Source organism: Vidua macroura, chromosome 3 (genome assembly GCF_024509145.1).
Source record: "Vidua macroura isolate BioBank_ID:100142 chromosome 3, ASM2450914v1, whole genome shotgun sequence".
NCBI classification, from domain to species: domain Eukaryota; kingdom Metazoa; phylum Chordata; class Aves; order Passeriformes; family Viduidae; genus Vidua; species Vidua macroura.
In genome coordinates this window covers 13230583-13250160 of record NC_071573.1, presented here as the reverse complement: position 1 = coordinate 13250160, position 19578 = coordinate 13230583, and the positions used below count along the sequence as shown (strand labels likewise).

The window sequence follows — 19578 nt, the reverse complement described above, 5'->3', positions numbered from 1 at the left end:
TTTAAAAGAACACTTCTGACAATGCTTTGGAATGATTTAACTTTTCTAGGCATAACTTCTAGGTTACTACTTCTGTAGCAGTGACTTCTATATTCATTGGCTTCCTGGTTATATTATATATATTATTATAATCATATGATCAGCCATATGTAGACTGTGTTATAGTATGTGGCTAGTATTAGAATTATCTTGAAATGTGTTTTGTGAACTTTTAAAATTAAACTCCTATTTGCAAAAAAAAAGCTTCTCAGCAACTCAGAGGCTATTTAGTGTAAACTAGTCAGTTACAGAATGTGTTACTCTGGGTTTTGGAAAAATATTAAATATTGGTCGAATTATTTCCATGAAGTTCCATCAACTTAGGCTAAGGGAGCCTGTTTTGTTTTTATGTGCTTCAAATAAAATAAAAACAGCAACTGTAAATAACTTTTTAGAGATAATTTGGCCAGTCTTTCTGTCAATACAGCCAACTAGAATATTAGCCAGTACACAAAAAAAAATCACAGCTGGCAGACAATATATTTTTTGTTCTGTAGTTATAGCTTACTTTGTTTTGCACTGGAGCATAAATACTATGTTATCTGCCTCGTTAGTTATCTTCATTGGCTTCTAAAGATTTGGACCATTTACTCAGAGGATATTAGCTGTTTGCTGCTTTAGTTATGAGATTTCATTAACATCACTACAGAATTGATAAAATAAGAATGGTCTAGCCTGGAAAGCTGCAATCACTGGGGCCCCTACAAACTGCTGAACTCCTAGGCACAGGGCTTGAGCATACTCCTGTGCTTGACAGGAAATAAGGAAAGTGCAAAAGAAAGTGTTCATGGTGTTGGCACTGCCAGAAAGCGTAAGCTGCTTTTCCCATTTTCCGTGGGAGGGGGAAGGAGGAGAGAAGTGATGTGTTAAAGAAAATGTCCTGTAGTGATCCATCCCTTGGATCACTCTGGATAGTCTGCAAACATCATCAGAATCTACTGAGGTTTCTAGTGTACTGCATCAGATACTGTTCAGTTTATTTGCATAATAGTTTCCAGTATGTTGTTGAAACTTATACTTTTAAAGATGTTAAAACTTGTATTTGAATTTTTGACAAAGCTTGTTTTCCTGTAGAATGGTTTACTTCCTTGCCTGCAGCTGTGTTGGTTGTAGAAAGTCTTGTGTGAGGAACTCCAGTGTATTGGCAAAACCACAGTTTGAAATTAGTTGGTTTACCATTCAGAGAACCTTTTTTTTGCTGAGCAAGGACCAAAGACTTCACAACTATTAAGTGATTCTGGACTCTTCAAGTGTTTCTGGCTGTGGTATCAATGATTACAATTGCAGTATACTTAATGCAGGCAAAGGGATATGTCCTTTGTTTTGTGAGTATGAGTCATTGTTTCCAAAATCTTGGTGGGAAGGGCAGCTGACAACTGTTCTTTACCTTTTACCTTGCATTTTCAAAGAGAGGATACCACAAATGTAATGTGGTCAGATTCATGTGCCCTGTATTCCCAGAAGTCTTAATTTCCATTTAACTCTTATCAAAGTGTATAGATGACAGAATTATGTAGCTGTCCTTACCTGGATGTTTACTGTGTGCTAGCTACCAAAATGGGGATTTTTAAGTTATTTATAATAAAAACAGTATCCAGTGTCTGAGGGAAGAGGAGAGCATGGACAGGACATGATTAATGCAAAATTTGATGAAACTCCTGTTCCTGTGCAACAGGAAGACATCTGTGTTGATGATGCAGCATTTTCAGCTGCCATTGGAGAATGTGTCCGTGTATTTGTAATATACACACAATCTGCTTCTGGAGTGGCAGCTTACTCTGTCTGTGATAGAAGGCAGTTTGCCTTCTATGCAGGTAGCATTTTACATGGATTACATTTAGTTTTGCAGTCTATCCAGCTTTAGACATGTAATAGTGACGAGTAACATCAAACATTTTAGGGGATAATATCCATTGCCGCAGTCTTTCCTTGTTTATCTGCTGGCAGTCTTTCTCTGCCTTCACCAAACTTCTCAAACCTGTTACTAACATCACTTGTGCAGCACTGAGCAGAAATGAGCTGTTGTAGAGTCTCAAGGAACACATACGACATTGGTACATGTTACATGCTGTACTTAGTTTGGAGAAGTTTAAGTGTTGTTTTGCTTGATGAAGTGCTGTTAGTAAGCCTTAGTGGTAATTTAGCAATTTTTTCTCAGTGTTCATGCTGATTTGTACAATTTTGTTCTTATCATTGATTGTCAGCTAGTATCAAGTACACCAGGCATCTGCATTAAGATTGAAAACACTAGTTGAGGCCTCCTGGTAGGAGGAGAACTTAGATTGATTGCTTCCACTGTGGGAATAAAATGGTTGCATTTATTGATGGGATGTATAGATTTTGGTAGTTTGTTTTTTAACATAGGAAATATAAAAGCTTGGTGAAAATTGTGGTTGCTAAGATGCTAGGTTTTGATCATCTCAAGAAGCAAAGATTTTGCCAAAGTGTTACATTACTTTCCTAAACAGAAATTAGAGGTCTTTTCTATAAAAGCATTTTTCTAATTCGATCTTGCATTTTATCTTTCCTTTATAGCTAAACCAGGTGGACGGGTGAAATGTCAGTATATTTCTGCTGTGGATAAAGTGATCTTTGTGGACGATTATGCAGTAGGATGTAGGAAAGATCTCAATGGCATCTTACTGTTAGACACAGCTCTGCAAACGCCTGTTTCAAAACAAGATGACGTGGTTCAGCTTGAATTGCCGGTTACAGAGGTAAGATGTGGAGGGAGGGAATCGAAAAGAGCTATGTAAATAACTGTGTCAGAAATTCTGAAACCAGACATTTGACTCTGAGTTTCTAGGGTGATACTGACACCATGTAATGGAAAAGTTTCTTAGTTATTAGCTGTCATAGGGTCATACCTTTTCACAGTTTCCTGTATCTCCAACAAATAAGAGCATGCCTCAAGACTGCATTTTTTCAGAAGTAAGAACTTTTTAGTGACCAAAGATAAGGACTCATTTCCCCACCTTTGTCAGTGTTTGTGTATGGAATCTATATGCACTTCTAGGAGTCAGTCTGGCCTGTTAGGCATCCCTGATTTGTTGTTGTTATAGTCTTTCAGGAAAAGAAAGGTGAAATCAGGTAACACTGTGTTCTGTCATGTGAAGAGTTAGAGCTGGAATCTAAGTTTTCTAGCAAGGTCAGCTGGCCTAACAAAAGACTTTTTTTCTGCAAACCTGTCTTCCCTTTTATGTTTGGATCAGCTGTAACACAGTACTTTGTGGTTTGAGCATTTATTATCACTTTAAGAGAAGCTAATGTAGACATTTCTGCTTAGAGTGTAATGCTTAGGCTTTTGTTGAATTTGTTTATCCTCAGCATTGATGTAAATTATTTACATATGAATGTGAATCAAGAATGTATGTTATATGTGAGGTTTTTAACTATGTGACTTGAGTAGGAGTAACAGCAATAAAATGCTTCATAGGGGTTTCTAAAGAAAGCTTTCCTGATGTTTGCTGCCCACTGGCATCACTTTTATACCCTTTGTGTGTTACTAAAGAATCTTGGTATGTGTGGCTGAATGTGAAGAAAGTGTCAGAGGTCAGGATTGTCTTTCACAAGGTCTGCTGTGATGGGTTTGCAGTCTCACATGGTTCAATACAACCTATAAGTTTGTGTCAGTTTTTGGCACAGAGATTCTTTGGTTCTAAAGAGTTTACAGACCCTTATTTACAGCACTTCTCTGTAAACATCCTTCCTGTAGAAAAAGAAATGCGGAGTTCAGTAGTAATAGCTTTGGGAGTTTCATTACTAGATCAGTGAGGAAGAAGGCAAAACATTATCAGTCTCAAGTTCTTTTAATTTTAAAGAGGTGGTAACCCAGACCATGGAAAAACATAGTAAATACTAAGCAAATAACATACAAACACATCTGTCCACCTCTTTCATCATAGAAAGGTCAAGAACTTTCATCCAAGGAAGGGTGTTTAGTGTTTTTTTTGTCTCTAGAACTTTTCTGCAAATTTTTGCACTTAATTTAAGTAGTCTTTTAAGTAGTTTGATTTGCTGGTAGTGCAGTGCACCTTTATGCATTTCTAATTGTCAGCATTAACAAGTTATGAAGCAATCTCTATACTGTTTTGAATTTGCCATAGAGCACTAAAATCTAGGAACTGCACAGTCTATCTGTTATTCTTCTGATACAACCTTAGCTAGGGGGCTGGTTCGCCTTATTTCAGTCTTTCTTCCCTTGAACTTCCCAAGGACTTAACTAAGGGGCCTTTTGGTCTGTTCTGTTTCAAGCGGTTTGTGGTTGTTTAAAGGACTGGCTGACCATTGTCCTTTGGAAATACTTCCCTATATTTGTAACTTGAAAGAATTCCTGTAATTTTTCAGATGTTTACCCACCTAACTGCAGATTTAGAATGCTCTGTGCCTTTAAATCTTACCTGTCAATGTGAAGTTAGCAGACAGAGGGATAAGCTGGAAACAGATGAGACTTGGAAGAAAATGTCTATAAATGGATGCATATGCCATTCTTTTCTAGCTGCATTATGTCTTGAGTTTTAAGAACTAACTTCTAAACTGGCGTGGGTTTTTCTTTGCTTCATTTTTCAGCTTCGCTGTATTAGCATTGTAAGTAACTTATCTCTAATTTTATTGCAGTGTGGTTGTTCTCATTAATATCTACCTTTTTGAAGTTACAAAAGTACTCAGAAAATGGCAAGACTTTTGTTCTTGCTGTCACTTTTTGTTGTTAAAGCTGAATGAATCCTTTTGAAGAGCAGGCATTGGGCAATAGTTGTCTTCTCATTCCTTGCTTTAAAATATCTTCTGTTTTAACTTTTGTGACTGACTTTTTTAACATTTGGTAATATTGTCCTTGAGAGAATTTGTAGTAATTACTGTTACCATTGCTGAAGTTTATCTGTGGGTTGGCCTGTGAAGTAAGATTTGGAGCATCTTACTCAGGTCTGGATCTTTTATGGGAATTATACTGATATATGATAAAGTAGGATCTGGCAAAGGACATTTCCAAGAGTAATGAAACAAGCATAATTCCTGTTGTAGTTACTCAGTGTGGATGCTAACTTTGCTTGCACATCTGCATTTTAGGCTCAGCAGCTGTTATCTGCTTGCATAGAAAAAGTAGATGTTTCTAGCACAGAGGGATATGATTTGTTCATCACTCAACTGAAGGATGGCTTAAAAAATACCTCACATGAAACAGCAGCAAATCATAAAGTTGCAAAGGTAAGAATTTGTCTTTGTACTGTCTAACATGGATTTCCAAGTCTAATTCGTGTGTCTACCATTGAAACATACAAAATCTATGACTCAGTGTGATGGATTTTGTTTGAAGACAGTGGAATATATTATCTGTTCCTTAGTTTTATTTGTGAAGCTTCACTTGGTAAGAGAATAAACAAGATTAGTTTCTTGCTGATTAAGTAAAGAAATAAACCCAAATGAATAATAAATAATAAATAAACCCAACTTAAAATTTGAAGTTACTGAATTTCCTTTTGTTATGCTCCATGTTGCTTTTGTGTGTCTGTTGTTGTATTTCTTTTTATCACATGTGTTTGGTTTTGGTGGTTTTGACACTCTTCTGATGTGTTTGTTGTTTAGATGTTAAAATTTTAAAACCTAGACACTTTTTTTCTTATTTAGTGGGCAACGGTTACGTTCCACCTTCCTCATCATGTTTTGAAGTCTGTCGCCAGTGCCATTGTAAATGAACTCAAGAAGATAAATCAAAATATTGCTGCCTTACCTGTAGCATCCTCTGTGATGGATAGGTTATCTTACCTCTTGCCCAGCGCACGTCCAGAGCTTGGTGTGGGACCTGGGCGATCTGTGGACAGGTATATTGAGACAAAATAAGTGATGAATTTGACCCCTTAGTTGTATCAGGATAAGCTCTTAGATGACTTCAACTTAGTTGCCAAAGAGTTAGACCTATTCTGTACTTCGTTGCTCTTACACATACAGCTAATTAACTGTTTAATGCGTGCTGTGCCATACATATTACTGAATTTAGCAAAGCCTTTATGGACACCACAAGACTATCTGGATTTCAACTTTAATGCAAATTGAATTTACTTTGCTCTTAATCCCAATCTACACTTCAAGACAGGTAAGAATTGAAGCCTTAAATACCTACTACATTGTATCCTGAAGTCAATTGCTTTTCCTTCTTACAAGAAAGAGTCATGCTTATGTTTTACGGTTTAGAAGTTTAGGAAGTTACTTTTGCAGACCATATATATGCTACTTCTGAACTCTATAGTCAACTGCTACATGTTTGGGGTAAGAGAACATTTAACCTCAGATTGCTGCTTCTTTTCTTTCTGATCCAAGTGGTAAGGTATACACTAGCAAGTAACCCATTATTTTAACCTTCATAAGCTGAGACTAGTTAGAATACTGGTGAATCTCCTAATTTTATAAATCTTTCTTTCTTGAAAGTGTCTGTACAAATATTATTTTGCATGTGTGTTCCATTTCTTACACCTCAAATAATTTAATTAATTTGATTTCATCTCTTAGCTTTCCTTCCCCAAGCCTTCAGGTCTACCTGTACCTTACCACATTGTATTTTGATTAGAGCTCTTCCAAGATTTGCCTCTTGAGCTGGTATAATGTCAAGTTAAGATAGCTCTTATGTGAGTGTTGCTAGACTAGATTACTTCCTTGGCAGAAAATGTTTAATATTTCCATTCTCTTATAAGACAGCAGAAATCTCCTGAAACTGAGAAGCAGAAACAGGAAATAAGGCACATTTCCATCTAACAGCCCTAGTTCTTGGGAGAACAAAACTCTATCAAGGGAAAAGAAAAACTGATCCTCATTTCTTATGTGCTATTGCAGATGAGAGACATGCACTGAGTGAATGTGGAAAAGAGAGGAACTACTTAACTGTTGACTAGCAGAGGGGTTCATATTTTGGAATGTAGTAGTTTAAAATTTACAAGTATTATAATATGTAGTGAGTGATGACTGGGCTGGAGGGTTGTACCATGTATTTAGTTAAGCCCAAAATATCACTTTAGAGTATTTGTAAATATGCATATTGATATCTGTTTAACTAAGAACCCCAAATTTTTGCAGTGGTTGTCATGTTAAAAAAAATTCAACTCTCTTGCAGTTCTGTTGGGCTAGTTTCTCCACCTGCCTTCAATGCAGAATAGCTTTGGGTATCTGATGCTTTCCTGCAGGTAGATCAAATAGGCTACCTGGAAACTTATTTTCTTAATCCTGCTTTTAAGGTCCATAGGTTATTGTGTGGCTTTTCGTTTTTTACTGGGGATGTACTTTAAGCACCCAAGTGAGGGAAGTTTGTAAGTTTCCTGTAATAATTAATTATCATTTTATGTGTAAGTTATAGGTTACTATTTGTGCTATTTTTAATGGTTACTAAAGCACTGAAAGTCTTATAAATAGTTTGGGTTTTTAATTTTAAGTGGCAATTTTGGGTAATGTAGAGTTTTCCACCTTTCTAGGTCTTTGATGTATAGTGAAGCTAACAGACGGGAGACATTCACTTCATGGCCTCATGTGGGTTATCGGTGGGCACAGCCAGATCCTATGGCTCAAGCTGGGTTCTATCACCAGGTAAGAGATTTAGTTGTTCTTAGTATTTGTTCCTCAGGTGGGAGGGCAGGGGAAAAAAGATGGTGATGTTTTCTAGTAGGGTTTTTTTTCTGTTTTTAATGGATTCCTTCAATTACACATAAACCATAAAAACTTTGTCATTCAGCTTTTTCTTTTAAGTTTCAAGGGGCATTGGTGCCTTGAGTTTGCCTCTTTTTTTTCCTTTTTTTTGTACAGATCACTGAAAATACTGTTCTGAACTTCAGCATACAAAACTTTTTGAAATATCAGATTAATCTGAGTTAACAGTAATAGAGATGAAGTTGGTTGTTACATAGAATCTGTCTTTCTCCTTGTTAGATTGTTGAGTAAATAATCCTTTTTATATTCCAAGTAAAGCAAAAAAGCAGTAAGCTTGGCACTGGAGTTCCCTAAACATACTTTCCTAGTAGAACTTTATAGTATCGAACAGAGGTCCTAGATCACATTAAATTGTTAGGCTTAGTGAATAAATACAAATCTCAATGTTTTATTCCACTACTTTTGCTTATTTCCATTTTTCATTCCTTGAAATTATTCCTGCTTTAAAAAAATATAATATGGATATAGATAATGATGGCTGGTCATTGCCTGTCATTTGACAGCAATATTGTCTGTTTCATTCTGTCAGCTGTAAAGCGTGATAGGTGAATGAAGTTTTTGGATGATTTCTTAAACTTGCACAGAAGGAGAAATGCAGGGAATTCATATGTTGGAATTGCATCTGCAAATTCCGAAGCATGTCTTGAAATGAAGTCATGAAAATGCTAAATTTTAAGAGAATGGAAATTTTGATTGTTTTTCCTCAGTTACTTCAGCTAGTAAGAACTGTTCTTTGCAGAGGAGTGGTAGAGAATACTTTATGTCCTAAGAGATTGGTAGGAATATTTTTTAACCCGTGTTTATCCAAGCATGTATTCTGCTGCAGTTACAAATTTTGCCAAAGAAAAAAAAGTAATTTCTGTTCTATGTCTGTGGTTTGCATCCGATGACTTGCATGAATGTTAGTTCTGGATCTCTTCTACAGTAATGTGTATTCTTTTTTTAATGTGAAATGCTGCCACTTCGTAGTATATGATTTGTGGCCTTTTATATGTTTGGTGTGATGCTTTAGTATGTCACTAATGGGAAAGAACGTGATCACCTAGTTAAAAGTGTTTTGTAGTACATAACTATATAAATTTCAAGTGTTTCTTCCTATTTTCGTAGCCTGCTTCATCAGGAGATGACAGAGCCATGTGCTTTACCTGTAGTGTGTGCTTGGTGTGCTGGGAACCTACAGATGAACCTTGGTAAGTTTAATGATGTGTGAAGTACACCTAAATTTGCACTGAAGAGGTTAGAAATCTTCAAAGGACAAAAATCAACATACCTCAATGGTATTTCTGGTGAGTTTAGAACAAGTCATTGACAAGAATGGGTTTCCAAAATGATTCCATGGAACAAATCACAAAAATATTTGATGTACTATATCGAATTTCTGTATAATACTAAAAGAAAAAAAATGTAGTTGGTTTTATTTCTTAATTCTGATTTGCTTTTTCATTTCAAATTGCTCCTTGAGAGTTGTCAGCCAATACTTCTTTGCAGGGATCTAAACTAAGTTTTCTATTTGATTGTGACTAGAATACATCTCTTTTCAGGTTCAAAACCTGCCATGGCTGCGTAGTGCATATTTGCCTTTTTTGTGAAATTGCAGTATCCATTACTAGTTTCCTGAATCATCTAAAATTGTGCATAGTGACAGAAATGTGGGACCTTACACTGATTAAAGAGTTCTTAATGTAATTTTTTCTTGAATAGTTGGTAATTTATAATCTTTTCTTGAACACGTCGGATTCCTGACTTGCTGGAAACTTTTCCTTGTAATATTATCTTCATAGTTTTTGTCTACTCCTTTCACTTACGATTTTCAAGACATTTTGTAGCCATGTAATTGCTCTTTGTCAAGTCTCTGCCTTAGTTGTATATCAAGATTCGTTTTTTTCTGTGCTTCTTGGTTAATGTGACATTCAGGACTGTTTCCAGTTTTGATTTTTTTAAATTATGGATATAGAACTAAAACCAGGACATTGCTTCTAAAGTTACTTGTAACATTAGAGTTTTAATGTACGGTAATTTAATCTGGGTTTTTCTTCATGGGGGCATGATTGGCTACTGCCTATAGAACATTTTTTTTTTTTTAATGGGCTAATTATATTAAGAGCATTGTGTAGATTGATCCATTTGAATATGAATATACATTGAGTGATCAAAGTCTTCAATACAGTCTGCTATTGAGAATCAGCAGGGGAAAGCTGTGTTAGAAACTTCAGAACTCTCTTGTATGGTTGACTGCCATAGCGTTCAAACAGTTCTGTTTCAGCTTCACTTCTTGAGCTTAGCTTGTATATGCTGTGTGTAGTTTTCACAATAAAAAATGGCTGTTTTCTGTGTTTGTTTTTAATCTGGAAAGGTCTGAACATGAGAGACATTCCCCAAACTGTCCATTTGTCAAGGGTGAGCACACTCAGAATGTACCTCTTTCAGTCACACTGGCAACAAGTCCAGCGCAATTTCCCTGCACAGATGGCACTGACAGAATAACCTGCTTTGGATCTGGAAGTTGCCCTCATTTTCTAGCTGCTGCAACAAAACGAGGAAAGATCTGCATATGGGATGTTTCCAAACTTATGAAGGTATGCAAAATAAATAATTATTTTTCATCAACTATTTACTGATCAGGCATATCTTGATTCAAAATCAAATACCTCTTCTGTTTTTTATTGTCATTTCTCAGGTCCACTTAAAATTTGAAATCAATGCATATGATCCCGCTATTGTGCAGCAACTTATGTTATCAGGAGAACAGAGCTCAGGGGTTGACTCAAGGAGACCAACACTAGCATGGTTAGAAGATTCCTCTAGCTGCTCAGACATACCAAAATTAGAAGGAGACAGGTATGCCAGCCTACCAAGTGAGAAATATGATGTTTGAGTGGTAAATGCCATTTAGCAAAGTCATGCTTTGTGAAACATAAGATTGGTAATTTTCTTTTTATGGAAATAATATTTTTAGTCACTCTGTATTTGTACACAATTCAACACTTGAAAAAGACTAATCTAAATTTCTGTTTTTTAAGCCAGTTTCCTGCTGTTCCAGTTTTATACTCCACTAGCAGAGAAATTGCAGATCTCATTGCTGCTCTATGCTCATGTTTCAGAGGCAGAGTAAAAAGAGAAAGGAATATAAGTTTTGGATCAGCTTTTCATTTTAGTTATGGATTATACATTTCAGACTTTTAAAGGAAAGGCTCCTCATGGACTTCTGGAACATGTTTTTTTTCTGATTGCTTCTCTGTAATCTCTGGTTATGTCACTCTGAAAATAAACTGTATGGATGTGCTAGGAATTTGTACTTCCTTGCATACTTTTAGTACATGTATACAGACTCTAAAACAATTAGATAGTCATGTTGCAAGGGTTTGGATAAGCTAGACGGTATGTCAGTGCTTTGAAACTGTGATGTGAGAAAAAGTAGTATTTCACTTATGCTTCATGCAGTCTGTTACTGGGAGCTCTTGTCTGATCTTACCAAAGCTCAACAGAGTGAATAGCTGTTGGAAAATTTAGAACAAAAGTTGACTGGGGAGGCTTGCTAGTTTTCTGAATGTTTCTTCTTAAACTTCAGTATTAAGAAGAAGGTAACAATACTGCTATATGCACAGAGAGGTAAATCTTTGGTTTTAAGCTTAGTGTGATATCTACAGTAGTGCAGAGCAAATACGAAGCTTGCTCTTCTGCTGACATGGGCAACATCAGCAGCTGCCTGAACTCTTACTCTAGCTTTAGGGCTGGGAGCTCCTTAATGGTTAAAGAATTAAACCAATTTTAAGAGCTGGATAAAGGACAGTGCAATCATACTGCCTAGAACTAAGCATCTTCCATTTCACTTAACCTACATGGAATTTACTATCAGTTCTCCGCTTAAGGGGAAGCTGGATCAGAATCAAAGTATTGAATTATGTCTGCCATGTTGATCAGGTTTGACCCCACAAGGATCTGTTACTTGGATATGAGGAATAAGCATCCAGTTTGTTGAAGTTTGAGGATCTGACTTGGTACTGTGAGTAGTTTTACCTGAAGCTGCAAAGGGATTACTGTCTTCCTGTGTGTAATGAGCCTGTAATATATATAGAAGAAATAATAATTTCCTTTATTGGAAAAGTCAGATGCATTAATTATTTTTATATTATTAGAACTACTCAGGGGTCTATTTCTCTTGAAAAGGTGTCTTGAACAGAATCTGATTTTATGACAAAAAGATTTTTCTGGCAGTATTTTTAAAACCAACAACACTGTTCATCCTTGTTTCAGTACTAGCTACAAAATTGCTTTCTAGAATTGAAGACCAGTCTGCCAGCTCCACGTTCCAGAGATGATTTTGAGGAATTTGAAGATGTTGATACTAATTTTTAGATGTCCTGATTGTATGGTTTTATTTTTCTTGGAAAGATTCCTGGAACTGTTTTTTATTTTAATTCCATTTAGGCCTGAATTGTAGGAAATACAATAGTAGAATGAGGCAAAAAGAAATCTAGTCTACTGTTTCAATAGTGGAGGAAAAAGTCTTTGCTGTTGGTGTCTGTGATGAACTCATCAGTGGATGAACAATGCTGGCTAAAAGGAATGGCCAGCTATAGTACACATTGTGGTTTTTATGAATTTTTATTAATTTAATTAAAAATAAGCATGCAGTTAGCATTTACATGGTGTCATTAATGTGGTTTTTTTGTTTTTTTTTTTTTCAGTGATGACTTACTGGAGGATTCAGACAGTGAAGAGCATTCCAGATCGGAATCTGTTACGGGTAGGTTATATCTGACCTGTTATATATGTCATAGTTTAGAGGTCAAAGGGGAAATTCTTCTTCCAGGCTTTTAAAAGAACCCTGTCAAAACTGATGATATTATAGTCACTGTATTAGAAAAAAAGGAAAAGTATTTACCTTGGAAAAGGATTTTTCAATTGATTGACCATTGAAAGGAATGCTGGTATTTGTATGATGGAGAGATGGCATACAGGAGAAAAGAAAAACTGCACTTTGTTAGTTAATAAATGTCTTACTTGACAACAGGTATTGCTTATCTTGCTGTCAATAAAGCACACAAACCAAGATAAAAGAAGTTTCTTAGAACAGGAACAAATTACAGCTGTATGAAACCCTTTAAATTCAGGGGATTGCTGAAAGAGTTCCTGTGTCTTGTTTCCCTAAGGGTATGCACTTTGATAAAGTATTTCTTACTGAATAAAGATTTTATATGGAAGCAATGGTGTTATGCATGGTGTTCTTGTGTTATTTTCTTAGAGATTGAGTCAGAAATTTTGAGGGAGGGAGGACTACATGTTTATTTTCTATAATTGGTTTACATCTTTGAGTAAGGATCACCAAGTAGGGAAAAAAAGAGCATGAGATGTAGAAACAGATCCTTTTTTTCTGACAAACTGTTATACTTGCAGTATGATTCCTGTTTTGTCTTTTGAGCATTTGTATTATGTTAAATGTTTTTGTTTTAAAGGGCATACATCACAAAAAGAAACTATGGAAGTCAGCCTTGATATAACAGCTCTCAGCGTTCTTCAGCAACCTGAAAAACTTCAGTGGGAAATTGTTGCAAATGTTCTGGAGGACACAGTTAAAGATCTAGAAGAACTTGGGGCAAATCCCTGTTTGGCCAACTGTAAGAGTGAAAAGATGAAGGAAAAACATCTAGAACAACACAACATTCCCTTTCCTTGTTTATTAGCTGGAGGTCTATTAACATACAAATCACCTGCTACCTCTCCCGTTAGCAGTAACTCTCAGAGATCACTGGATGGCTTAAGCAGGACTCGAGGTGAGAGTGTCTCGGAACAGGGATCAACTGACAACGAATCCTGCACTAATTCAGAACTGAATTCCCCTCTGGTAAGGAGGACTTTGCCTGTATTGCTGCTGTACAGCATTAAGGAGTCTGATGAAAAAGCAGGAAAACTCTTTTCACAGATGAACAATATTATGAGTAAAAGTATACATGATGATGGTTTCACAGTTCCACAGATCATTGAAATGGAGCTGGACAGTCAGGAACAGTTGCTGTTACAGGACCCCCCTGTGACTTACATTCAGCAGTTTGCAGATGCTGCAGCCAACCTGACATCTCCGGACTCGGACAAGTGGAGCTCTATGGTTCCCAAGCCTGGGACTTTGGTTCAGTGCCTGCGTCTGCCCAAGTTTGCAGAGGAGGAGAACCTGTGTGTAGATTCAATCACACCTTGTGCAGATGGAGTTCATCTCTTAGTAGGACTGCGGACTTGTCCTGTTGAATCTCTGAGTGCAATAAATCAAGTAGAGGCCTTGAATAATTTAAATAAATTAAACTCAGCACTATGTAATAGAAGGAAGGGGGAACTAGAATCAAGTCTTGCTGTAGTGAATGGCACGAGTATTGATGTAATCCAGCATGAGTCACCAGCAGATGTACCAACTCCTTTAATAATTCAGCCTGAACAGAGAAGTGTTAGTGGTGGATACCTAGTGCTTTATAAGATGAATTATGCCACTAGAATAGTTACTCTAGAGGAGGAACCAGTAAAAATCCAGCATATCAAAGACCCCCAAGACACAATTACCTCAATGATTTTGCTCCCACCAGATATATTGGATAATCGAGAGGACGACTGTGAGGAGCCTGTAGAGGAAATACAATTATCTTCTAAAAATGGCAGTGGGAGAGAGAGAAGATCTGAGATCTCTACTCTTGGGCACCTGGTAATAACTACTCAGGGAGGATATGTAAAAATACTAGATCTTTCAAACTTTGAAATTCTGGCCAAAGTGGAGCCACCTAAAAAAGAGGGCACTGAGGAACCAGATATGTTTGTCTCTGTGATATACTGTTCGGGCACAGACAGATTATGTGCATGCACCAAAGGTAAGATTTTTCTTCAAATTTTTAAAAAAATATTGATTTTACTGTATTTGGATTATGTTACAGAATTTAGAATCTAAATTTCAAATTCCACTGAATTTACGTAAAATGTAATGGTCTAGGAAGCATTGACTCTAGTTAATTCCTTGCCTTAAATGTCAGTTTTAATCTCTAGAATGGCAGTAATTCTTGCGTGTGTCTTAATTCTTAAAGAGGCACAGGTTTTCTTAAATCAAAACCAAATAAAAGTCATTATTGTATGTAATTATTTCTGTGATAGAGAGATCCCATTTTGGAAAAATGTCTTCTCCCTGTACTTGATTTATATTCAAGAGAGCAGAGAAGATAATGCTTTTATACCTTATCCCAGTGTATTTTCATTCAGGTAGCATGCTTCTGGTTCTGCTTCAGCTTTTTGCAGTTGGGACTGTACTTTCTTGAGTGTTAGAGCCAGACTATTTATGCCGGATTCTTTGTTTCCAAATGAACACAAGGCATTTTGGGGAAGGGGGCAGGTAGGAGGGGAGTGTAACTCAAGCCCAGGTAACAGCTACTTCATAAAAGTCCCTAAACCACCACACAACTCCTGTTTCCTTGTGTCACTTTGGAAACAGCTCTGAGTGTCATCCAGCTGAGTTCCTCCATGTCCCAGTGTTCTGTTTAGTTCATCTGCAGTTGATTGCAGCTGTGAAGGAAATGCTTAGGCTCTCAGAGGGGCTAAGCTGATGGGGTGGTTCATACATTTCAAATAAATTCCCACGATACCATGTTGAGCTTCTTTGAAGAATTGAAATTGATACCTTTTTTCCTTTCATGATGGTGTCGCACTAATTATAAAGTGCTGCTATGAGCAGTTGTAAAATCAGATTTACTTGTTATTTCCATCAGATAAAGTCAAGTTTATTGTAAACATCTCCGTTTTCTTAAAGGCTCCGTGTTTCTCACTCACCTACAAAGATTTCTGGAAGTGGGCATTTCAGATTTGTTTTTTAAATACTAATGAAAACATTGCAAGTTTGTGACTGGTATTTACGTTTGCAGGTTCCCAAGGGTAACATTTATATTTACTAAATTGTTCTCTTTCGGTGACTGCTTTTGAAGAAATATCTATTAAACAGTTTCAGCTGTATTTAATAATGCACGCTTTTTCCTAGTTAAAATGCAACTCTTAGTTGAAAGGTTACTTGCCTCTGAAAACTGTTCTATCATATCATATCCATGTGTCCTGGTTTAGGGCATATTTGGGAGAAAACCTCCAAAGGGGTCCTTCTAGAAAGCAAATTCAAGTGGCCCCTCCGCCAACTGGTTCGGTAAAAGATTTCCTTGGAGAAAAGTAGGAAAAAACCTGGTTTTTTTAACAGGCAAAGCATTCACCAGCACAAAAAGTGAACAATATTAAACAATAAAACTTCTTGCCAATCTGAAGAGATGACAAACTCAGAAAGCCCTTCGTGGGCTGTAGCTCAGCTCACCCAGTCTGTTGTTAGTCCCTCCACCACTGGAAATGCCATGGCCCGGCCCGGTGGGCCACAAGTGCGAGTTCCAGGTGCTCCTCTGGTGTTCAGTCCAGAGCAGGTTTAAACAGTTACAAGAAAAAGAAAAACCACAGTCCAGGGAACTTCTCTGTCTCAGCTAGCTAAAAAGTAACTAAAAGCAAAGGAGAGCTCTGTCCCACTGTTTGTCCGTGCTGCAGACAGCACAGTCCAGCAGCAGGAATGTGGAGGAGTGAGTGCAGTTTCTGGTAACAAACTCCGCTCTTCTTCTCTCCCCCGCTTCGCTTTCGGAAGCAGTCTTAAAAGTGCAAAACTTATTTGCGGGCTAAACAGATGAATGGGGATACAAGCATCATAAAGTCACTCCAGGACACCATGTCATAATGTTTTGACTTTATACTTAGCCGATCAAACTGCAATCTCATTGAAAAGGCCTCCAAATAGATTTTTTTTTTCCTACAGAATTTTATTACTATCAATTTCTTTCATCAAATCTCTTTTGCCTTTCTTGTGTTTTAAGATTCATGATAAAAGTTAAAGGGATTATTTTGCATGGTACTTTTCCATCCAATGTTAGTGTGTATGGTAATCATATTATTGTAGCTTTTGGTATTATCTAAACCTCTTTGGGGCATGGAGTGTAAAATATACAGGTTTCTTGAGCTGGAAGCATCACACATTCTGTGTGTATAGGAGTATTTTCTCTCTGCCTAGATAACCACCATCCCTGTTACTGACTGGAGAATACTTCCATCTTACTTGTAATGGACAAGCACATCATTCTGCCTTTGCAGTAAATCTCTCTCAATATTATAATACCCATCTAGTAATTTATCAATAGCTTTTTTTGAATTTCTTTTGTTCATGCTGCCCTTAAGATGACTGAGATTTTGGGATATTTTTTCTTCTGTAGCCCAGTATGCTACGGGTATCAAGTCAGCCTCCAAGGGTCTTCTTTTGAATATAGTACTTTGTTTATTTAAAAAAAATAAACACTGATTATTCTTATCTTTAATTTTCACCCACTATATGTCTATTTTCTGCTCAGCCATGGACTTTGGAGTTCATTGTTTTCATTGCTTAAATGTCTTTAGAGGCTTTCAATTTCTATTCCTTTTTTAGCATATCAGTCATTATTATATTTTTCTCACTTTTGAGAAATTAAGTCCAAAGCCATCATAAATACTTAGGGGTCAATGTCCTTTAGAGGTCTGGATTTCAGGATCTGATGCTAGGTATGTCTGAAGCCTCCAAGTCAAAAAAATTAAAAAAATACATCACTTGGTAAAGAATGACTTGAACTGAAAGGTTTATAAATACGGCATAAAAGGTATAAAATTCAGGAACACTAGAAGAAAAAGCAAATCAAGAACTTCAACTTCTAAAATCCTATATCTTATTGTATGTTTGAATAGCTTAATATATCAAATAGGCTTTGCATAATTTCCCTTGTCTTGAATAATAACTGTCCTTTAAACTTTTGCTTTAAATGGGTAGAATTTTTTGCTTAGCTAGGTGGCTGAAGATGGAGGGTTTTGCTGTTATTGTTTTTTTCTTGAGTGCTGATTTCTTAGGCTTCTTTGCAAATCACTTAGAGGTGTTTGCTTCTCTAGGTTTACTGCCACATGTGGGACGGTGCCTGCAGTCTGACAGCATTAGATGGGTACACTGAAAGTAGAATAACTGTATTCACTGATGTGTTCAACATTATTCTGTCTAGAAAGGAGCTTGTAGTACAAAGACATAAATGAAAATTTAAAGTGAAAGTTTTGGAGTGCACATGCATTGGAAATGCTTGGATGATGTTGGAAAATATTCAGGCATGAGCAGTGTATTCTTTACTTGTTTGGGACATCAGAGTAGGGAAAGAGGTACTTTAATGTCAGAAAGTTCTGAATGCAGAATAGCATTTTCTTCTGTTTCTCCTGCTTGTTGATGTATTGTTTCCATTGGTAGATTATATGAAATTTTTCCATAGCTGCCTCTAAGATAGGACTGAAAAAGAAACCTCTGCGTGAATTGGTGCTTCAGATCTGGAGTGGCTTTGTGGAAAGATGTTTTAGACCTGCTTTTGATGTCATCCATCTTTGTGAGTCATGCTTCAGAATGTTACCTCTTGGTGTCAGCTTCAGGTACTTACCTGTTTCTGCAAGGATTACCTGAGCTTGACCTCTGGGGGAACATGTGCAAGTATATTCTTGTTTCCAGTTCTGTTAAGAACTTCGTCTCTTTGAATTTTGCTTCCTTCTCTTCCCCTTGGCCAAGGTAGACTGTATTTAATATCTCTCTTACTAGTGCTTTGTCTGCTCTCATATGAGGGTTCAGATGTTTTCTCTTGTATCATTAGTAAGAGTCTAAACTCTGCTTTTATGATATTCAATATAATAAGTAAGAAAATAAATAATTTCTTTATTCTAAAACAAGGCAGCAGGTACTGTTTTTAAATTGAGATACTGCTGTTGGGTGGTCTTTTGATATTTAAAGTTTAGCATCTTGTGTTTAAGAGGGTCAGATACAGTTTTTTATTGCTGGATTGTGCTCACCTGAAGTTTTGAATCTGTTACATTATAACAGTTTAAAGGTGCTACAATATAACAAAGGTTTTTTAGTCCCTCCCTTTTGTCAGAAACAGTATTTTTTCAGGCTGGATTTTGGTATGTCTAGAGTGAGTTGCCTATGCTGATATTTCTTACCTGCAAACCTGGCAGAATTGGATGGCACTTGGATACATTTGAGAATTGATTTTTTCAAATCTTGTGCCTTTCATTTATAACACCTTTCTTGCTCTTAAGTTGTAAATAGTGTAGTAATCACACTCTGTAGTTTTTTTTCTGATTTAGATTGCGTCTTCCTTGTCATTAGACTTTGTCTGTCCTGTGTATTTGAAGTTCAGGAATCAATTCAGTATTTTCAATTTTCTACCTTTTTTTGGTAATGGAGTCTAATAGGATTTGAGAAGTCAATTTTTTTTTCTACATCAGAATTAGTATTGGAAGTGATGCTAAGAGCTCATCTTCAAGTCAAGGTCAATTATACTTACCCATTCAGAAACAGACTACTGATCACCATTTGCAAACATCTTCAAGACAGAGATTTAACAGTCTGCTCATGAAATTTCTCCTGCTGCATGTTGCCCTTGATGATAATTTTTTTCACTAGTGTTTAGTCTCTATCATCTTTGTCACTGGAGTCGTATCTGTTGTACCATTCATTATGAATATAGCAAAGAGATTTCTTCAAAAAAGGAGGGAAAAACAGAGTTTATTTAAGTGCTGTCCTTCTCCAACCATTTATTGTCTCAAGCTGAATATCTCCAATCCTTTCAAACTTACAGAAGAAGAAGAAAACAAAGCAGCCTTTACTTTCCCTTCCCAAAAGATCTGATCAAGTCAGTCCACAAGTTTCTTGATGAGATATGCAAAACCAGGCCCAGTAATCCTACAGATGAATTCCTCAAGCAGCTCTGGAGTTTGTACATACCATGTGTGTGTATACATAGTGGAATGTTT

The 19578-nt window shown here is 36.6% G+C and overlaps 1 protein-coding gene across 6 annotated transcripts in view; it reads left to right on the top strand.

Moving 5' to 3' along the window:
- The window catches only part of BIRC6 (baculoviral IAP repeat containing 6), a 173445-nt gene that overhangs the window by 12933 nt on the left and 140934 nt on the right, over positions 1-19578 (top strand). For all 6 annotated transcript variants that reach the window (XM_053972189.1, XM_053972187.1, XM_053972191.1 and 3 more), the window contains exons 2-10: positions 2575-2756; positions 5107-5244; positions 5665-5858; positions 7497-7608; positions 8836-8918; positions 10082-10304; positions 10406-10566; positions 12417-12475; positions 13185-14579. In XM_053972189.1, the coding sequence (XP_053828164.1) occupies positions 2575-2756; positions 5107-5244; positions 5665-5858; positions 7497-7608; positions 8836-8918; positions 10082-10304; positions 10406-10566; positions 12417-12475; positions 13185-14579 (2547 nt within the window). The remainder of the gene's footprint in view (positions 1-2574; positions 2757-5106; positions 5245-5664; positions 5859-7496; positions 7609-8835; positions 8919-10081; positions 10305-10405; positions 10567-12416; positions 12476-13184; positions 14580-19578) is intronic.